The sequence below is a fragment of the Saccoglossus kowalevskii genome, chromosome 18 (assembly GCF_978046115.1).
Source record: "Saccoglossus kowalevskii chromosome 18, keSacKowa6.1, whole genome shotgun sequence".
Taxonomy (NCBI): Eukaryota; Metazoa; Hemichordata; class Enteropneusta; family Harrimaniidae; genus Saccoglossus; species Saccoglossus kowalevskii.
This window is the reverse complement of record NC_140658.1, coordinates 17,120,044-17,141,939: the sequence shown is the minus strand read 5'-3', so window position 1 is coordinate 17,141,939 and position 21,896 is coordinate 17,120,044. Positions and strand designations below refer to the sequence as shown.

Below are 21,896 nucleotides of genomic sequence, written 5' to 3'. Positions count from 1 at the left end.
ATTTTTTTTTTCAAAACACACACACACAAACATTTAAACAAGTTATCAATTGTTTGATTTCATTCAAACTTGAATGGTATCATGGTGGGTTACTAATCCACGTCATTTTTTATTTGATCCAAATTGGCCTACTGGTGGCCATTTTTTGTTAGGTTCGCTATTGACTTTGTCGAGTGGAGCTTATCATACAAGTCTGTCGTCCGTGTCAACTTTTTAGACTTCTTTAAAACTAAAAGCCTGATTACTTTGTTACTTGTTGTATCTTTAATTTTGGTGAATATTTATGTCATTTTTGGTAAAAAATTATATTTTCGACTTTTTGTTAAAGACTGCAAGTCGCATTGCTTTGAAATTATACATATACATGTAGTTACTTCAGGTAGACCCCTCTCAGATTTGTCCATTTTGTAATATCTTTAATTCTTTAATTGAAATGTGCATTGCTACCATCGGAGCTATCAAGTTTTCAAGAAGAAGTTTAAAAATATAATTGCTGACGGACGATAGGATCTGCTCCGCTTTTTCATCGATGTCAGCTTATAGTATGAAAACATTCTTCCCAGCACTTGTATTGAGAATATATATAATTACAAGCATTTTCTACCACTGTAACTCATTTTTACGTAAGATTCTGTTAATTTATGCATTCCCTAAAATGACATGTAATTAGTTCAACATGTCTTACAGTACATGAGCAAACAGAACAGTAATACAAATTGCATAATTTAATCCCAGTAAACCTACTACCAATCAGTTCTTCATACTTCAAAATAGCTTTTGGTTTCATAGTGTGTTTGGTACATTTGATTCTTTCAATTCCGAAAGAATACACTTAAAGCGTCACCTACGTGCGTGTCAGATGGCCATAGAGTGTCATTGTTTACAAACAAGTCTTTACCCACGAGTCTTAGCAGTCTTAGCGCGTGTTATCGTCGCTTGGGACTGTGCGGGCGCATGTAACGAGCATCCCGCTTTAATATTCATCATAATATCTATTAATGTCACTAACAAATAGAGAAGAAATGCAACAAAACTAATTTCATGATAAAAATGTATTTTATTTGTCTTCTAAATAAAAGTTTATTTCACTATAAAAATTCTCCACACAGACATACTTTTGTGCTTGTGATTAAGTGAATGTGGAATACATATATGACAATAAATAATATATTTGAAAGCCTATAAACTGATTTACTTCACTGTCAGATAAACAACAGATTTGCGAATAGACTCAGTGACGAGTTTCTATTTCTGTCACACACACCATGACTTTTACAAAATTGCTATACATGAGTACATTATGCAGTATCGTTAAAGAAAAGGAGAAAAAAACAATGAGCAAACTATATTTGAGCTTCATTTATTTTTGCTCACAGTAGTACTGTATTTGATCCATTAGTAGTACATCAGCAAAAGTATCGCGTATATATTGCATTTGTTGTACTTGATTCATTACAAAATTACATATTTTGACGATGAAAACACCCGACATTTACATAGGGGCCATGCTACTAATAGAGCAAATACAGTATAAAGCTTATTTAATAATTGTTTTGATTGGTTTCTAATCTATAGTACATTTCAACCAATCACAAATTAGGGCATTATCACAAATCAGGGCAATATAAGCATTAAATCCCACTTGCCACAATAAAACAGCCCACAATTTGCTATATTGATTTCATTTTATATATATATATTCATTAATTTAATTATGGCTTAGAATCATACTATAGGATTTTATTTCATTTTTGATACACATAGAAATTATGCAAATAATTGTAGACAAAGTCTGTCTGTATTCTACAATATTTTGAAACAAAGTAGGTAATCAGTTGTTCTGTTCTTACAAACTCTCGTGCAATCTCAATAACAAAATCTTGATGAATTTCACTGTAAATCAAAGAAAGCTTGGAAAGAACTCCCGTGTGCTGAGAGTTTTAGAGACACATTAAAAATTAATTAAAAATTACTTATACTTGAGATATTGATGGAATAGCTGAAAACTAATTATGCAAATAAGGTAAATAATATGAACAGATTTAAGTGTAAAATTAATAAGGTCTGCACAATGTACCAAGTTTCATTGAAATGTGATTAGAACCAAAAAAATATTAGTTATTATGCTAATTAGAGAATTAATATGAACAGATTTTAAACCAAAATTAATCAGGCTGTCTATTGTCCTAAAGCATTTATGGACCAAGTTTTATTCAAATGTGATGATCAATACTTGAGATATCAGTATTAAGTAATTATGTTAATTAGGTGATTAAGAAGCATGGTGCATAGTCTTAGGTTCATTGAAATGTGATGGGTACTCTTTAAAAGTTTCATTGAAATCCAATGAGTGGTTTTTAGACATCAGTGCAACAGCCATACAACAGCAAAAAATTAACTAATTATGCAAATTAGGTAATTAATAGACACAATTATTAATCCCAAAATTAATCAGGTCTCTGCATAGTCCTAGAATATCTATGTCGCAAGTCTCATTGAAATGTGATGATTAGTACTTGAGATATCAGGTGAAAAGCTGAAAATTAACTAATTATGCTAATAAGATGATTAATATGCACAAATATTTACCCAAAAACTAATTAGGTCTCTGCACAGTCCTCAAGTAACTATGTACCAAGTTTCATTGAAACATGATCATTACTACTCGAAATATCAAAAGCTGAAAATTAATTAATTATGCAAATTAGGTAATTAATATGTACTGATATTACCCTAAAAACTATCAGGTCTGTGCAGTGTCATATGACACCTATGTACCAAGTTTTATTGAAATGTTATGATTAGTACTTGAGATATCAGTGGAAAAGCCGAAAATTGATTAATCATTATGTAAATTAGGTAATTAATAATATTAACAGATTTTTACCCAAAACTAATCAAATCTGCGCATTAGTTCAGAGCATCCATGTGCCAAGTTTCATTAAAATCCAATGACTGGTTCTTCAAAAATCAGTGGAACAGTCATAGCTTAAAATCAGTTAATTATCATGCAAATTAGGTAATTAATATTCATAGATTTTTACCAAAACCTAATCAACTCTGCGCATTATCCCAGAGCATCTATGTACCAAGTTTCACCAAAATTTGATTAGTGGTTCTTGAGATAACGGTGGAACAAAAAAAGTGACATACATACATACATACATACATACATACATACAGACAGGGTAACTGCAAAGACTCCCTTTTGTGCTTCGCACACAGGAGTCAAAAATATCAACCCAATACAACAAAGTCAGTTTTGAGAAATAGATAACTTACTAAATAAAATTTGGTTAATCACCAAATTGAGTTAGAGCATGCTCACAGCAGGATAGCAGAGATAGATTCAAAGAAAAAATAATATAAATACTGGAAAGTTGATGTCATAGTGAGAATAATCCTCTTGGCAATGTAGCAATTTACATCACTGTTTTACTAATGAGATGACAGTAAGTATTCCTATCTATCTCAGTCAATTCTAGAATCTATAGTGTAATACAAGAATATGCAAATTCCCCACCAGACATTCTCGTCCACATTTTTCAGCAATTTTTGTCTCATATTCTTTAATATTTCTGGAAAAGAACCCTAATTTTGGAGCCAACGGACAAAATCTGGGTCAATTTTCAGTTTTTAATAAAAAAATTTAGCAATTTTTTGTTTAAATCTTCTGAAGGAAAGTGCAGACTATACACAGGGCTATTTTGTAAATTTGTAATGAAAAGAGGGAACTGGTGGTGAATAGGTTAAAGTTAGATAAAGTAACTCGATACCATATTCAGAATATATGGGTAGGAGGTATATATCAAATATTATTAAAATGGCCCACCATAATAGACCCTACCCCACCTACAAATATAATAGTATCATTCAAAGTTACAATCTTTTTCACTAAACATTGGACGATCAGATTGTGGTAAATGTTGATACATCAGAGCAAGTACCTAATAAAATTGCCACTGATTTTATCACTACTAATCAAAACATTATAACTGTAGCCTAAACATTTTTGATACAATGTATACCTGTCTGAGTCCAAGGCGCCATTCTCTCTTTTATTGTTTGCGCAAGACATTTCCGAGTTGTTTTTTACCGTGAACAGTGTGAATACTGATCAGCATTGCTGATTTACAATGCTCTTTGGACAATGGCTGAATATCTTTTCAAGCTACATTTTACTTATTACACGGAGGACACAATTGTTCCCATCTACGTTAAAGAAGACGAGTTTATGTGCATGTCATATCAACATTTTGTTATAGGTTTTGTAGGAAAGGGTACAAAGGATAAGTAAAACCAGAGGTACATTACTTGGGGTTTGCAACTCGCATAGTACTGTATGGTGACATCATGTCAAGATCCCATTCAAGTCTCTTCTCGTAGATAGCGAGACTGAGGCTACGACCTTCTGATATGATACATATCAATGTTCAAGGTTTGTAATGAAAAAATAAAACTTTTCTTGCCGCGATCGTAGTGAAAAATGTAATACATCGAAAATGTACAGAAAATATAGTTTTCGTAATCTGTCATATCGTGGGCAGCTATTTTGATCCACCTGGACATCCCAGTATCCTAGTTACCTCGGGCATGCGCATTCGCATTTTTCTGAGTTGGAACGCTTATGCGAGAGCGAGATTGTGATGGGATCTTGGTATCATGTCACCGTTGTTGCAAACCCCAAGTAATGTACCTCTGGTAAAATACAGTAATATTAAATATTTCTAGTTTCTTCAATCTGTACCAAAATATCTGTCACCAAAATTACCTGCAAGAATAGATAAAGAATACGTTAGTGGTATAAAACTGTTTCACATTGGCTAAGTAACACTTGAAATATCTAGCCAATAAGAGAACACTTTCTACATTTTTAACTTTAGCAAATTTACTCATTATCATTTCCTTCCATCGAAGAAAAAGTCAAATTCACATCAAACATGTAAATGTCCAAATATGGTAGTGCATTCGTATAAACAGTGTAATTTAATTTGCATATCAGTTATATCTACCCGTTATATTTATTTTGTTTCAAAATTTGTTTTAACATAATGTTTTTTTATTGGTAGGTGTTACATGTGGTTTACAACCCTCATGCTTGAAAACGGGCCAAAGAAAAACACTGGAGGTTCTTCTAAGGCGAATACAATGATGTCATCCCTACATTAATTTAAGTGGTTAAGTCAATGAATGAGATAAATACTACTGCACATCACATCACATCTCCAATAAAACTACAAATCAATGAATAGTTGCATCGATTATAATTCAGATATATTGAACACATGAACAGAACGCTTACCGATTCCTGGTAGGATATGGAAATTTACATCTACTTCCTTGTCCACAGCTGTGGTGACAATCTTTACTTTAGGGAAGGCATATGCTACCGAGTGAACACCTGCAAAGAAAACACAGTGTAGTATGGCAAACAATCTTGGCACGTATGAATGACCTCATCTAAGCCGCAGACAGTTTACATTGGCAAGGAAGTTCTGTCTAACTTTCTGACCTAGCAAGTTATCCAGTTACCTGGTATCTAGGCAACGGTTCACTGGTTACCCCCACTCTACTATGCGTGGACTTGCTGCAAAAATTTCACCTTTAAAAGATTGGTGAATTTGATTGGCCGGTAAATATAGCACATTGCTAATCTAAATATGCTAATTTTTAACAATGCAGGATGCACTATAACCACTGATGAAAGTGTGATCGCCCAATTCCTCATTATATTAAGAAGTAATTGAGCAAATCTGAGCAGGAATTCCAGACATCGTACAGATGGGAAAATCAGTTGTCCAACGACATGTCCAGTTCACATACATACATACCAATTCGACTCATAGTACCTGCAGTAACGACGGAAACCCATACATATATAATACTAATTTTATACCTATTTTAAAACCAATGAAAAACCAAATTAAGACCTAGAAAGTACAATGTGAGAGGCAACATATCAACCAAGAAGATGGTTTTAAAGACAGCCTCCCATACTATGTATTAATTAATTTGTCAGGCATAATAAATTATGCAAGGGTTCAGTGGTCTTAACATTAGCTTACGTCATTTTGTCCAAAAAGACAACTAGCTTCACAAAATATTATTAATTATTTGCCATATTTTGAGTGGAAAACTCTACATTTAACAGAAGACACTTTGTCTGGTATAATTGAACAAAATTAGGACATTTTGAAAATGTATTAGCTGATGTCTGGTGAGCATCTGTACCACTCATTATCGGTATGTTCTAAACAAGCAGCCTGTCGACTGAGATAGCTTCGCTGTTAGCAAATGAACAATATGTATAGTATCAAAGCAATCAGACTAGTGGTTTTCAACAAGAATTCGAAAATGTCACTTTTTACCAAAAATGACAAAAATATTCACCAAAATTAGAGAATTGAAAATATCATCATGAAACGAACAAATCTGAGAGTGGACCACATGTAGTACCTATATATGTAATATAAAAACAATCTGACTTGCAGTTTTTAATAAGAAGTCAAAAATATCACTTTTTACCCAAAATGACAAAAATATTCACCAAAATTAGAGAATTAAAGATATCATTACAAAATAAACAAATCTGAGAGAGGTCCACATGTAGTACCCTATATGTGTAATATCAAAGCAATTGGACTTGTGGTTTTTAACAAAAAGTTGAAAATATCACTTTTCCCCGAATAGATTGTAGCTATTCCCACATATAGAACAAGGTAATTTCTGAAAGAGGTCAGAGTTCATACCTAATTCTGCCATAAGCAAAGAGCAAAGTAAAATGTTTTCTTCTGCGACATTATGATCCTAAAAAAAAAATAAACAATGGTCAATAGCAATGGTTAAATAATTCAAATTCTAGTTTTATTGATTGGGTTATGCAGCGCCCTCTGTAACCACATAAACCCAATTTAGTAAACTATTACTCATGATAATAGACTGCTTTCCCGGAAGTAGAGGATAAGATGTTTCGCATGTGTGCACATATTGTTTTGGCATACTAGTATAACGTAAACTTGCACGCGTGATATTGTGCTTCTGGGTGTACCAATCGACTTCACAGAAATAGAATTCCCATCTATCGACTATCAGAAAACTGACATGTTTGTATTTCCTGCCATGACAAAGCAGGAGTTTATTTGCACCCCAGTCTCGCTATTTTCAGTCAATTTCCTTTCATGGAATAAATTTTTACCGTTTGCATTGATTGAGGGCGCTTTAATTACTAACACTTATGTATGTAATTATCTTACCAACAAAACTCGAATTGCCATAATGGCTGCTGCTCCGGTTGCCACGGTAGCATCCATTAATATCACATGATCTTCGCTAATGTCTTTAGGTAATCTTAAATAATGTAACTGCATATGAAAGAAATATAATACATCGTCATTTGGTGCAACACATGGCATAGAGGGCGTTTCATTTATTCTGATGTATTGATGTTCATGTACAGATAGTATTGTGTCATTTCGAAATTATGAAGACAGAAAATGCTTCCAAATTTACAATTCACAAAAAGACACTGATGTTTCTGATGGAATAAAGAAGATGCCTTTTTCAGCCAAGTGATGTCAGTCCATTAGCCAGTCTTGATCCCTGCCAACTACAACAAACAAGCAATCAACCCATCAAACAAACAAACTAACAAACTGTGCTTACCTCTGGTTCTCCAGTCTCGGAATTTGTCTGAATTAGAATTTTCCCGACTCTGATATCTTTACAGACTTCACAAAGTGCTTGTTCCATTGTCTCACCCGCACGTAAAATTGCCACACCGCATATCTACAAAAAATACTAATAATCATTACAACAAATTTCAGTAATAATTTCAGTCATATTTTTGAAAAATAAAATGATTTTTAATACTACGAAATATACTTTATGATCTGTAAGGTTTTATGAAGAGATAATCATCAGATACTCAATTATCTCCTCAGTCGGTTGTCAAGACAATTATCAGGGGTCAGAGGTCAATACTGCAAACCAGTTACTAAATATTCATGTAATGAAAATCTTACACGTTTACCGCTGAATCGTTTTCCTTCATACGTTGTGCCCTGAGGTGTCTTCACTGTAACATTCTAGAAAAACAATTTCAACACGTATTTCAATTTGTTGAATTATTTCATTGATTGACTAGAATGGTAGAAATGATTTGATTGGTTATTTTGAATGGTACCATCGATTTAACCGGTTACCTCAAAGGGTAGCAATGATTTGATTGGTTATTTTGAATGGTACCATCGATTTAACTGGTTATCTCGAAAGGTAGCAATGATTTTATTGGTTATTTTGAATGGTACCATCGATTTAACTGGTTACCTCGAAGGGTAGCAATGATGTGATTGGTTATTTTGAATGGTACCATCAATTTAACTGGTTACCTCGAAGGGTAGCAATGATTTGATTGATTATTTTGAAGGGTAGCAATGATTTGATTGGTTATTTTGAAGGGTAGCACTGATTTGATTGGTTATTTTGAAGGGTAGCACTGATTTGATTGGTTATTTTGAAGGGAAGCACTGATTTGATTGGTTATTCTGAAGAGAGCAATGATTTGATTGGCTATTTTGAAGGGAAGCACTAATTTGATGGGTTATTTTGAAAGATAGCAATGATTTGATTGGTTATTTTAAAGGGTAGCAATGATTTGATTGGTTACCTTGAATGTTAAAAATGATTTGATTGGTTATTTTAAAAGATAGCAATGATTTGATTGGTTATTTTGAAGGGAAGCACTGATTTGATTGGTTATTCTGAAGAGAACAATGATTTGATTGGTTACCTTGAATGTTAGAAATGATTTGATTGGTTATTTTGAAAGATAGCAATGATTTGATTGGTTATTTTGAAGGGAGGCACTGATTTGATTGGTTATTCTGAAGAGAGCAATGATTTGATTGGTTATTTTGAAGGGAAGCACTGATTTGATTGGTTATTCTGAAGAGAGCAATGATTTGATTGGTTATTTTGAAGGGAAGCACTAATTTGATTGGTTACCTTGAATGGCAGCAATGATAAAGCATATTCTATAAGTATTCTCATAATTCTTTTGGAATAGAATATAAACTCATCACGACCCGTATTTTTATTTCTGAAAAATATAAATACAAGTAAAAAATCATTCAAGTTTCTAGTATTCAACTACTGAAAATGCATGTTCAAATGGAAAATTTAATTTTGTATCAGCACAATTATTCGAACTTTGACCTGTAAGGTGTTATCTACTAAATATAAACCCTTGTCCTGCATTGTAGATGGTATTATAACAGGGTTCTATGTTATGATTGGACATTATGTTGTCAGATGTGGGTCACTTAGAATTTTATTTATTACGCCATCTCCTACACATGAGGAAATTCCAACTTTTTAAAGAACTTTCAACTGAATATTTCAGTTCAGTTTCAGTTTCAGTTTCAGGAAAAGGCTGACGGTGACATTGTCAAAGTTAAAAACGTTATGTGACGTAGCCTCGCCCCCGAGGATTGCCCTCACGGCCAGTCAATACAAGTTACCTGATAAATGTGTGAAGACCTTTAACTTGTGTGGTGTTATCTACGACGTATAAACTATCCGGCAATGGCTGTCCAATGTGAGCATCAGCTAAATGAGCCCTGCAATCAATACACAGTGCAACATTTGGCATGTCAATATGGTCTAGACAGAAGAAACCTTACTTCAATGATAGGAAATTAATTTGATTTATTATCAAGTTAGTACATTAGAACATGAATATCACAGCACTATAAATTACCCAGAATTCAGTCAAATTCTCACCAATCCATGATTGGTTTTGAGCCTCCATAATCCTGTAATGTCTTTCGCCAACATTTTCAACATTTTTATAACTTCTTTGGTAATTTTGAACCAAATGGACACATTTTTTTATTGTTTACATGTCTTGATTAAAATAATTGAAAGAAATGGGGGTTTATTTTGAAAAAGATGATAAAGTTCAAACTCAAAGGTTTCACAGACAAATAAAAGCATGTAATGTTCATAGAGACATAATTTGATCAGGTCTGAACATTGGTTGATGCAATCTATAACAATACTGAGTACTCACCTGAAAACAAAACCTCTCTGTGAACAATAAATAGAAAACATTATATTATATAAAATTACTTCTGTGAGTCAGGAGAATTGTCAAATTTGAGGAAAAAAATTTCATGAATTTAATTGCGCATATGCTATCAAATCATAGAAAAGACTTAAGTACAGAAAATTAATCACAGTATAATGTGATAAAAATAAAAAAATTTAATATTTTGGTAATCACTTATTTATCATAAAACAAGTCATTGAAAATGACACAGTCCCTGTTAAATGTTTGAAAGTTCTCTTTGTGCTAGTCATATTAAAGCGGAGGGGTTGTCACGAGCGTGTCCTTTAAACTTGAGTTCCAACAGATTGTTTATTTACATCAAAACACGTGTTTCGTGTAGTAGTAATATGGCCAAAAATAAAAACAGCCATTATTCGGCCATCTTTGATCTGATTATGAAACACACTGATATGTATATGATGTATGTGCCAAATTGGAATGAAAATGGTACATAAATTGTGGAAATATAGTAGTAAGGCCAAAAAGTGAGATGGCTGTCAATCGGCCATCCTTGACTAGATTTTGAAACAAATTGTCATGGACAAGAATCCTAACATGTATAAAGTACATGTATGTACCAAGTTTGAATGACAACTGACAAAGCATGTCCAAAATACAACATTTCACAAAAAACAAGATGGCTGCCAGTCGGCCATTTTGAATCGAATCTCTAAACCACTGCATGTACATATGTCCCACATAAAGTACTAGACACATGCAAAGAATGAACGGAATCGGTCCACAGGATTCTGAAATATGACTCTGGACAGACTGATGCACGGACGGACGGACACACAGACGGACAGACACTCAGGAACTCCGAACGGTCAGGGACATGTATCCTAACATGTATGATCTATGTACAAAATTTGAATAAAAACTGACAAAGCATGTCCAAAATACAACATTTTCAAAAAACAAGATGGCTGCCAGTCGGCCATTTTGAATCGAATAGCTAAACCACTGCATGTGCATATGTCCCACATAAAGTACTAGGCACATGGAAAGAATGAACAGAATCAGCCCAAGGGATTCTGAGATATGACTCCGGACGGATGCACTGACGGACGGAGATCGAATTATAAGTCCCCGTTTTCGGACTTTGTCCGAACGGGGACTAATAAATACTGGTTGCATTTTTGAAACGATTTTACATCTTTCTCTCCTTGCATAGTAACATGAGAAAAAACAAAACTATAGTGGGAGCTGTTTCCAAAAATCAATCCATTTTCTTTTGGATACTAGACATTGACATCAAATTTGGTATCAATCTCTGGACAAATTAGAAATTAAAGACCATTCTTCTGTGGAATAAATAAATAAATAAATAAATAAATAAATAAATAAATAAACAAACAAACAAACAAACAAACAAACAAACAAACAAACAAACAAACAAACGAATGAATGAATGAATGAATGAATACCAGTCTGCATATACATACGCCATCTAAATATGAGATTTATTTACTATAATCTATAATAAATACAAACCAGTAATCCCGATAATAGGGATAATCCCTAGATAAACTAAATGTCATGGTTTGCTAAAGATTACGGTACTAATGATTAATGCATACTTACATTTTCTAACTCTCTATGTACATGCTGTACAATCAGATTCATGGCAACTTCATTTTCACCTCCTGCAAATAAAGCTACATGTTTGAGTACAAAGCTGTCAACAACAGCAGTGAATGTTGGATTCAGACGTTTATTGCTCAGGTAAGAGGACATCAATTTAACCAATCAAATCATTGCTACCATTCAAAGTAACCAATCAAATCATTGCTACCATTCAAGGTAACCAATCAAATCATTGCTACCATTCAAAGTAACCAATCAAATCATTTCTACCATTCAAGATAACCAATCAAAATATTCCTACCATTCAAAGTAACCAATCAAATCATTGTTACCATTCAAGGTAACCAATCAAATCATTCCTACCATTCAAGGTAACCAATCAAATCATTCCTACCATTCAAGGTAACCAATCAAATCATTGTTACCATTCAAGGTAACCAATCAAATCATTGTTACCATTAACTCAGATAACCATCTTTTCCAATACATAATTTGAAGTCGCTAAAAGACCATGACTGACAACATAACTAAAAGCACCACAATATCATTTTCAAGGTTGGGTTCTATTGTGTCTATATAATGAAACAGCCTTGCACTCATCAGTCAAGCTAAGCGTTTATTTCAACAAGTAGGTGTGAATAGCTGTATTAATACTGCCAAATCCTCAACTACAAAACAGTCATTTTCTTTTTGCACTTTTTTGTATTCTATATCCAGGGGTTTTACTAGAAAAAAAAACTGCAAGAGGGAGCACTGCAATTCTGCAGTGCCACCAAGTGGGGGATATAGGGTTCTCCCTACCAGGGTGTGGAGTTTTTGATAATTCTAAGTTAAGATGGAGCATTCTATGGCTTCCTTGGGGCCAAAATTATTATCAGACAGGTCACAGTTGAAGACTGTGGCCACATGTGATCCCTGGTCAATCAGAATTTTATGGTTGCCAGAGGATCTGCTTCCCAGGGTAAGGAGGCGCATGGCCATGGCACGAGGGTGCTGCGCCACTGTTGCCTTGTTTTAAAAAAAACCTGCTATATCATTCAAAATTAATTTAACACTTAAGAATCTCATGAAACTCCACAAGATGCTTTGGTCTCCCCAGTGAGGCTGTGACACGCTCAGTAGAACTTGGGTCTGAACTTATACGGTGTTGAAATTGTGAGCATTATGTGTTACCAACCTGTCAACAAGCTGCTCTCTGATTGGTCTGATTGTTAGATGTTAGGGTTGGATAGCCAATCAGACAAAACCTTGTAAATATATATATTTTTTTAGTGAATATTGAAGGCCATTGGGAATCATTCTGCCTCAGTTTGAATCCTGATGTCACCACTAAGTCACATGTTAGCACTTACCTCTGGGCACTACAATATCAGCATGCTGAATGCTGGGTTCAATAAACTGCTCAAAAGCTGGCTTCACAAATTTATTGTATTGTTTTAAAACTCCAACAATATCCCTGCCTCGTTCAGATATATCACGACTTAGTCTACGAGCCAATCGGATGTCGGAGTCAGTATCTACAAAAACCTTCAAATCCATTAGCTAGAAATAAATGAACCGTTAAAAGCGGCGCTTAATTTTAGCAACAAATTATGAACAATTCTAAACACATAAACATTGTAATGTGTCGCACGGCAGAAAAGTTCAAATATAAGTGAAATGGCAATCTGTCTATTGATCAAAATACTAGTGACAGTGAGACTTTGTATGCATTGACTCTCAGATGCGTACTCTACACCAATCTGACATGTGATACGCAAGTGCCACGAGTTATTTTGCAACTTGGAACGTTTTGAAGTCTGACGGTTGACGCTACAATGTAGTGATAAAACAAATCATTTCAGTTATTAATTCACAAAAAATTTAGTTTAGAAACATTGTACAAAATGAACTGGCCCTGTAATATTACATATGAAAATGCTGAGACAGCAAAATGATGTATGACATGAAATGAAAATGCTGAGACAGCAATGTATGACATGAAATGACAAGTCATTGTCAATGACACGTCCCCGTTCCGTTCATATTTGAGTGACATATACATTCAAAGCAGATCATGACCGAAATGCACCTGCATATGTACAACACATTGTAATAAATCTGAACAAAATCCATCCATGCATGACTGAGATCCGGTTCTGGAATTGTGAAAATACGTGATTTTGATGCATTTTCGGCCTTAAAATGGCCATCATTCCGCTATTGTTAAGCAGATCATGAAACAAATGCACATATTTATTTGTGACATGATGTACCATGTGTGTGTGATGTTTGAACTTGATCAATCCAGACATGTCTTGGATACGGATACAGAACTGAATTCTTTAACAAAATGGCCGCCAGTCGGCCATTTCGAACTTGATCCGAAAAAAAAAAAGACGTGCATCAAGGTCCTATTATGTTTAATGTATGTACCAAATTTGAACAAAATCCATCCATGCATAACTGAGATACGGGTCCGGAATGGTGAAAATGTGCGATTTCAATGCATTTTCGGCCTTAAAGCGGCCGCCATTTGGCTATCGTTAATGAGATCATGAAACAAATGCACATACATATTTGTGACATGATGTACCTTGTGTGTGTGAAGTTTGAACTCGATCAATCCAAGCATGTCTTGGATACGGATCCAGAACTGAATTCTTTAAAACAAAATGGCCGCCAGTCGGCTATTTCGAACTTGATCCGAAAAAAAAAATGACGTGCATCAAGGTCCTATTATGTTTAATGTATGTACCAAATTTGAATGAAATCCGTCCATGCATAACTGAGATCCGGGTCCGGAATGGTGAAAATGTGCGATTTCAATGCATTTTCGGCCTTAAAGCGGCCCCCATTTGGCTATCGTTAATGAGATCATGAAACAAATGCACATACATATTTGTGACATGATGTACCTTGTGTGTGTGTGAAGTTTGAACTTGATCAATCCAGACATGTCTCGGATACGGATCCAGAACTGAATTCTTTAAAACAAAATGGCCGCCAGTCGGCTATTTCGAACTTGATCCGAAAAAAAAATGACGTGCATCAAGGTCCTATTATGTTTAATGTATGTACCAAATTTGAATGAAATCCGTCCATGCATAACTGAGATCCGGGTCCGGAATGGTGAAAATGTGCGATTTCAATGCATTTTCGGCCTTAAAGCGGCCGCCATTTGGCTATCGTTAATGAGATCATGAAACAAATGCACATACATATTTGTGACATGATGTACCTTGTGTGTGTGAAGTTTGAACTCGATCAATCCAAGCATGTCTCAGATACGGATCCAGAACTGAATTCTTTAAAACAAAATGGCCGCCAGTCGGCCATTTCGAACCCGATCCAAAAAAAAAAATGACGTGCATCAAGGTCCTATTATGTTTAACCCTTAACATGCTTCAATTTATCTGACCATAACGTTCCCCCCACTGCATTCTTTTCAAAAAAAATAAAACAGACAGTCACTGTGGATTCAATAATCGTAACTTTTTTATTTGCCATGCAAAAGTCAATAATGTGATATGTAAACATATCTAGAAAAAACAATCTTTCATAATATTGTATTGTTATGACCACTTATAGATTTTGTGGTATACATTTTGGGTATAAAAACAACAGTTTTAGTAAAATTTAAATAAAAATATTCTTCTTCTATTATTTAATATTTATAAGTCAGATGGCTATCATTTATCTGAGGAATTTGTTGATATTCTGAAAGTATGCATTTAGAAAAAAAAATTCGGACCATATATACACAAATTAGCATATCATTTAGCACAAATGAATGACATTTTATAAAAAAGACTACCTAAATAAGTCGTTATAGTGAATGAAATAACCAACACTTGGATTTGCAGTTTGTGATCATCAAACAGTTGCCACTCCTTATTGATGTAATTTACACAAATTTGGGACTTTATTTTGATGTAATAATGATTGTTTTTGGTAAAAAAAAATTAAGACAGAAATTATGTAAATGTCCACGAAAAAAAACTCATGGAAGTAAAATATATAAAATATTGAACAGAACTGTAAATATATTATTTGAAGAATGTGATATTTTGATAACAAAAATTGCATTGTAATAAATAAATTTGCATATCATTAGCATACCATTAGCACCAACAACAGCTGTTTGATGAAAAACACATTTGAATGCAAGAGCTGCAAGCATTTAATACATCGCAATTTAGGGGGAAAATCTCCATTTTGTTTACGAAAGCTGTGAAAAGCATTCATGGATAATTATTTATTTACAATTGCAACTAGATCAATTTATTTGTAGTAGTTGCTTGTGTTTTCAAATATGTGTATATATAATAAACAAGCTAATGAGCTTCAGCATGCAGTAGTGAAAATTAGAGAATTGCAGGTAAGTCAAGACAAAATTTCCAAATAGAAATTATTCAATAACAATTCAGACCACAGATGCACACAATACTAAGTGAGTAACGAATTAGGTATCAAAATGGAAATCTGTTGGATCAACTGCATCAAAGTGACGTCTGCTGTGATAAATCTCAAAGCATGGGTATGTACATAAGGCGACTTCACACTTGCGGCACCACACGCGACTCTCTTGTGGACGCTTGCCATCTTGATGCTTTTTGTAGTAGGCTCTGTGAACTACACACTGGCGAGTTGGGTTTTGTTTTTTACTACCAGGGAAAGCAGGGATGGGTGAGGGGAAGTGGCGTTCTTCGAGTCGTCTTAGTGGCTGACCAACTGATCTTCGCCCTTTCGGTGCTGGGATGGGTGCAGTGGTTGCACTAGAAACAAGATCATGAACAATGGATAAACGAAATTTAGCGTGAGTTAGCTTCTTGGCACTGAACTTCCTGTGAAGGATGTAGGCATTAGTGACAAGAAGAGCTATCATGTGGAAAAAAAGCTTGATATACCACTTTGAACGTCGGCGATGCATTGTGTACGATCTGATCATCTGGTCTGAAAGATCCACACCTCCCATATTTTTGTTGTAATCAACAACACACAAAGGCTTCACAATTGGTTCTCCGGATCCCCTGGATAGGCCAACAAATTTCCAAATTGGCATATGTACTGATGACAACATAGTGACATCACGCTTGTCTTTCCATTTCATCGCCAAGACTCCATTTCTCTGACGATAAATGACTTCACCTTGTCGCAATGGCAATTTCAGGGCTGCAGGCATTTCTTTTCTATTCATTCTAGCTGTACCAACTAACATTGTATCTTCAGCTTTTAGATGGTCAATAAGCGTAGGACTGGTGTAGTAATTGTCCGTGTACAGTTTGTATCCCTTGTTCAGCAAACTACCTTTTCTCATCAGCCCCATTACTACATTGAAAGTATGGCCTTCATTTTCACTTTCTATTGTATCGGGGTTAGGGGTGTAATTTTTCCCTGTATATATATCAAAAACAGAAGTGTACCCACTTGATGATTCTGACACCATGTATGATTTCAAACCAAAACGATCTGGTTTACTTGGAATGTACTGCCTGAAGTGAATATTCCCTCTCCATGGCACCATTCCTTCATCAAGACTGATACACTGCTCACACGTATAAACTTCCGACAAACGGCGTGTTATGGTGTCATACAGAGGTCGGATTTTGAAAAGAGGGTCATATCCGGCTTCACCGCGAACGACGTAGGCAGCATTATCATTGAAGTGCAGAAATTTTAAAATGAGCTCGAATCTATCCCTTGGCATCATGCTACGATAAAAAGGCGTCGAAATTATCGGATTTAGGCTCCAATAATCATCAAGATCGTTCTTATGGAGCATCGACATAGCGATTGTCATGGCAAGAAAAATCTTCATCTCGTCTATGTTTACATTCTTCCACTTCCGGAGTCTGGAGTGCGGTTCCAAGTTTTCATTGTTGCGTGCAAGATGACCATTTGCGTAAGCATTTGTCTGCTCAACAATGCAGATAATGTCCTCATCTTTAAGAAATAACTTGACAAAATCTAATGCTGTTGCGTTTTCCGGCAATTGAACATTGAGTCCCGGAACACCGGTGAACGGCGGTACCAAAATGTCGTCGCCACTTGCTTTCGATGACCAACCAAGACGAGTATCGTCGGCAACTTCCACTCCAGAATTTTGAATCTCCCACTCGGTATCATCATTCGGAATATCATCAAAATCGATCTCTTCCGCAGTAAAACCTTCAAATTCGTATTCAGAATCAGAATCTGCAAATATTTCGTCCCATACAGCTTGTATTTCAGGGTCATTGAAATGCAAATTTGGCGTCGCCATTTTGATTGCGTTGCTAGTCAAACATTCAAAGTTAGCGGTCGAGCTATGGAATTTGTACATGCAATTTGCATATTAGGCGGGGAATCCCCGGTTGAGGCAAGAATAACACACACATATACACAGGTCAAAGTTTATTTCATACGTTTTTCGGCTTTATTGATGATGTACTCCACATATACGTCATTCAAAACAACGCAATTTCTCAGAGGGTCGTTTACGATTATTCTCGTACTTCGCTGTGGGATTCAGACGCGCTATTACGAGTATTCTCGTACATCGCGTCTTAAGGGTTAATGTATGTACCAAATTTGAACAAAATCCGTACATGCATAACTGAGATCCGGGTCTTGAATGGTGAAAATGTGCGATTTTGATGCATTTTCGGCCTTAAAATGGCCGCTATTCGGCTATCGTTAATCGGATCATGAAAGAAATGCATGTGCATATGTCCCATATAATGTGTGATGTATGAGTGAAGTTTGAACTTAATCGGTCCATGCATGTTCGAGATACAGGTGATCACGGACGCACAGACGGACGCACACAGGGCAAAACATAAGTCCCCGTTTTCGGACTGCGTCCGAACGGGGACTAAAAATGCTGAGACGCCAATGTATGACATGAAATGAAAATGCTGAGACAGCAATGTATGACATGAAATGAAATAAGGACAAAGATTTTGAACTGACAAAATTATGCTATTTTACAGACAGATTTTATTACCCAAAGGGCTCACCTCAAGAAGTTCTTTCCTTGTGAAAGCTAAAATGCCTTCAAATAAAATAACATTAGCACCATACATAGTTTTCTATAAATAAACAAATATTTATAAATATTTGATAACAGTTTAAGGCAGTTCCAGCAAAATTCACTACATGCAATGAATTTTGGGATAGCAAACATATTGTAAATAATAGAAAATATTATCACACTGGAAACTCACTAAATTATATTAAATTATTTGTTTTTGAATATTTTAACAATCTTAGGATTTATATGAATACTACCGTTAAAATCCTATTATAAACCGCATACCTTACCTTTTGTCAATACTCCTTATGATTACGTCCGTGTGTCGCAAGTTTTCGACAATGAGCTGTTCTCACCGAAAAACTGTTAAATTCTTTTTCAATGCTCAGTTTATCTTTCGAAAACAACTAATTTCTTGATTTAAAAAAAAAAGTCATGTCGTCTCCCATGGACATCAAAGCTAAAAGATCGCACTACATTGTCGGTACCGTACTTTTTTAGTGTCGTACCATGATCATTTTTTACTAAGCAATGCATTAGAGTTTGTTTTTATTTGAAACTCCTGTCAGAATATACTTTCTGTTACGAAGAAAACTAAAAAAATAAATGCATATTACATTAAATATACAGAGTATTATTTTTTTTCATGTGAACAGTTTTTTTGTGACGTGACGTGACGCTTATCACTCTTCCCTGACATCTAAATTGAAGTTAGCTTATATTCAAAAGATTGTACGGTGTATTGTTTGTTTTGTGCAAGTGATGTGGGGAAAAAATGACCACGCCCATTTAGTGATTGCAATATGTACCTAATATAAACCACACTCCAAACTTGAGCTGATGATCCCAATTTGTTATTTGATACATTGTAATATAAACCGCGGTTTATAATAGAATCTTAACGGTAATTTACAACTTTTTTATCCCATGCAACCAAGTAAAATTTCAAGATATAAAGAAATAATTTCACAATACCAATGCATGAATGCGAATTAAGACCATTTGCCATGACACTTTGGACTCTTGTTTCTCGATAAATTGTTCAGTGACAACAACAAAATTTCCATTTTGAATCTTAAAATGGCCTTAATTTTTATTCAGTGCATGAAGATGACATATAGTCACTCACCGTTTCTTTCCTTCTCTTATGCATAGTAAAATCATAAACAGGTACCTGAGATAAGAATAATATATTAGTGTATGATGACAAAAAAATATCTGATCTGTAATCATGTATCAGCCATCATGGATCAGATCGGCCAGCATGGATCAGGTCGGCCAGCATGGATCAGGTCGGCCAGCATGGATCAGGTCGGCCAGCATGGATCAGGTCGGCCAGCATGGATCTGGTCGGCCAGCATGGATCTGATCGGCCAGCATGGATCAGGTCGGCCAGCATGGATCTGATCGGCCAGCATGGATCTGATCGGCCAGCATGGATCTGGTCGGCCAGCATGGATCTGGTCGGCCATCATGGATCAGGTCGGCCAGCATGGATCAGGTCGGCCAGCATGGATCAGATCGGCCAGCATGGATCAGATCGGCCAGCATGGATCAGATCGGCCAGCATGGATCAGATCGGCCAGCATGGATCAGATCAGCCAGCAATGGATCAGATCGGCCAGCAATGGATCAGATCGGCCAGCATGGATCAGATCGGCCAGCATGGATCATATTGGTTAGCATGGATCAGATCGGCCAGCATGGATCAGATCGGCCAGCATGGATCAGATCGGCCAGCATGGATCAGATCGGCCAGCATGGATCAGATCGGCCAGCATGGATCAGATAGGTTGGCATGGATCAGATCGGCCAGCATGGATCAGATCGGCCAGCATGGATCAGATCGGTTAGCATGGCTCAGATCGGCCAGCATGGATCAGATCGGCCAGCATGGATCAGATCGGCCAGCATGGATCAGATAGGTTGGCATGGATCAGATCGGCCAACATGGATCAGATCGGCCAACATGGATCAGATCGGCCAGCATGGATCATATTGGTTAGCATGGATCAGATCGGTTAGCATGGATCAGATCGGCCAGCATGGATCAGATCGGCCAGCATGGATCAGATAGGTTGGCATGGATCAGATAGGTTGGCATGGATCAGATCGGCCAGCATGGATCAGATCGGCCAGCATGGATCAGATCGACCAGCATGGATCAGATTGGTTAGCATGGATCAGATCGGCCAGCATGGATCAGATAGGTTGGCATGGATCAGATAGGTTGGCATGGATCAGATCGGCCAGCATGGATCAGATCGGCCAGCATGGATCAGATCGGCCAGCATGGATCAGATCGGCCAGCATGGATCAGATCGGCCAGCATGGATCAGATTGGTTAGCATGGATCAGATCGGCCAGCATGGATCAGATCGGTTAGCATGGATCAGATCGGCCAGCATGGATCAGATTGGTTAGCATGGATCAGATTGGTTAGCATAGATCAGATCATTTAGCATGGATCAGATCGGTTAGCATGGATCAGATCGGCCAGCATGGATCAGATCGGTTAGCATGGATCAGATCGGTTAGCATGGATCAGATCGGTTAGCATGGATCAGATCGGCCAGCATGGATCAGATCAGCCAGCATGGATCAGATCGGTTAGCATGGATCAGATCGGCCAACATGGATCAGATAGGTTGGCATGGATCAGATCGGCCAACATGGATCAGATCGGTTAGCATGGATCAGATCGGCCAACATGGATCAGATCGGTTAGCATGGATCAGAATTGCTGTCATCAGAGATTCATTAAACAGATCATGAATTATGCATATAAAAACAATGTCAAAAAACTTACCTCTACATGTTTTAGCTCTTTAAGTTGTTTTAACGTGGTAACTATAAGATCAATATCAAATGCGTCAGGGTGATCAAAATTGAACTCATTTTTTACAGCTAATGCTCTTTCTTTTTCAGTAAAATTCTGCACAAGAGATGAAAAAAACATGAGTCAGTCCTCCATATGAACCAGACTATGTACAAGTCCACACACTACATAAAGGCTATAACATTTTGTATACATTGCAGTACCTATTTCTTAGCAATGAAAATTATGCCAAGAAAGTAAGACATCACTGGGATGCCATGTAGAAGAACAGGGAAGATTCAAAGTTGAGTTGTTTTCTAAACTGAATTCATTGTTACTTAAACTGTATGAAGATCATTTATGAATAATTAGTGTTTTTAGAGTTTGAA

General features: G+C 36.0%; 1 protein-coding gene across 1 annotated transcript in view; it reads right to left on the bottom strand.

The window, feature by feature from the left end:
- Positions 1-1,037: 1,037 nt before the first annotated feature.
- Positions 1,038-21,896, bottom strand: part of LOC102805557 (uridine-cytidine kinase-like 1) — a 28,293-nt gene continuing 7,434 nt past the window's right edge. The window contains exons 5-18 of the mRNA XM_085492655.1: positions 21,499-21,624; positions 19,819-19,863; positions 18,676-18,747; positions 13,048-13,237; positions 11,693-11,754; positions 10,070-10,086; positions 9,519-9,617; positions 9,004-9,097; positions 8,022-8,084; positions 7,663-7,785; positions 7,254-7,361; positions 6,750-6,807; positions 5,303-5,401; positions 1,038-4,771 (exon numbers count right to left, since the gene is read on the bottom strand). Of these exons, the coding sequence (XP_085348781.1) occupies positions 4,737-4,771; positions 5,303-5,401; positions 6,750-6,807; positions 7,254-7,361; positions 7,663-7,785; positions 8,022-8,084; positions 9,004-9,097; positions 9,519-9,617; positions 10,070-10,086; positions 11,693-11,754; positions 13,048-13,237; positions 18,676-18,747; positions 19,819-19,863; positions 21,499-21,624 (1,191 nt within the window). The 3' untranslated portion in view covers positions 1,038-4,736. The remainder of the gene's footprint in view (positions 4,772-5,302; positions 5,402-6,749; positions 6,808-7,253; positions 7,362-7,662; positions 7,786-8,021; positions 8,085-9,003; positions 9,098-9,518; positions 9,618-10,069; positions 10,087-11,692; positions 11,755-13,047; positions 13,238-18,675; positions 18,748-19,818; positions 19,864-21,498; positions 21,625-21,896) is intronic.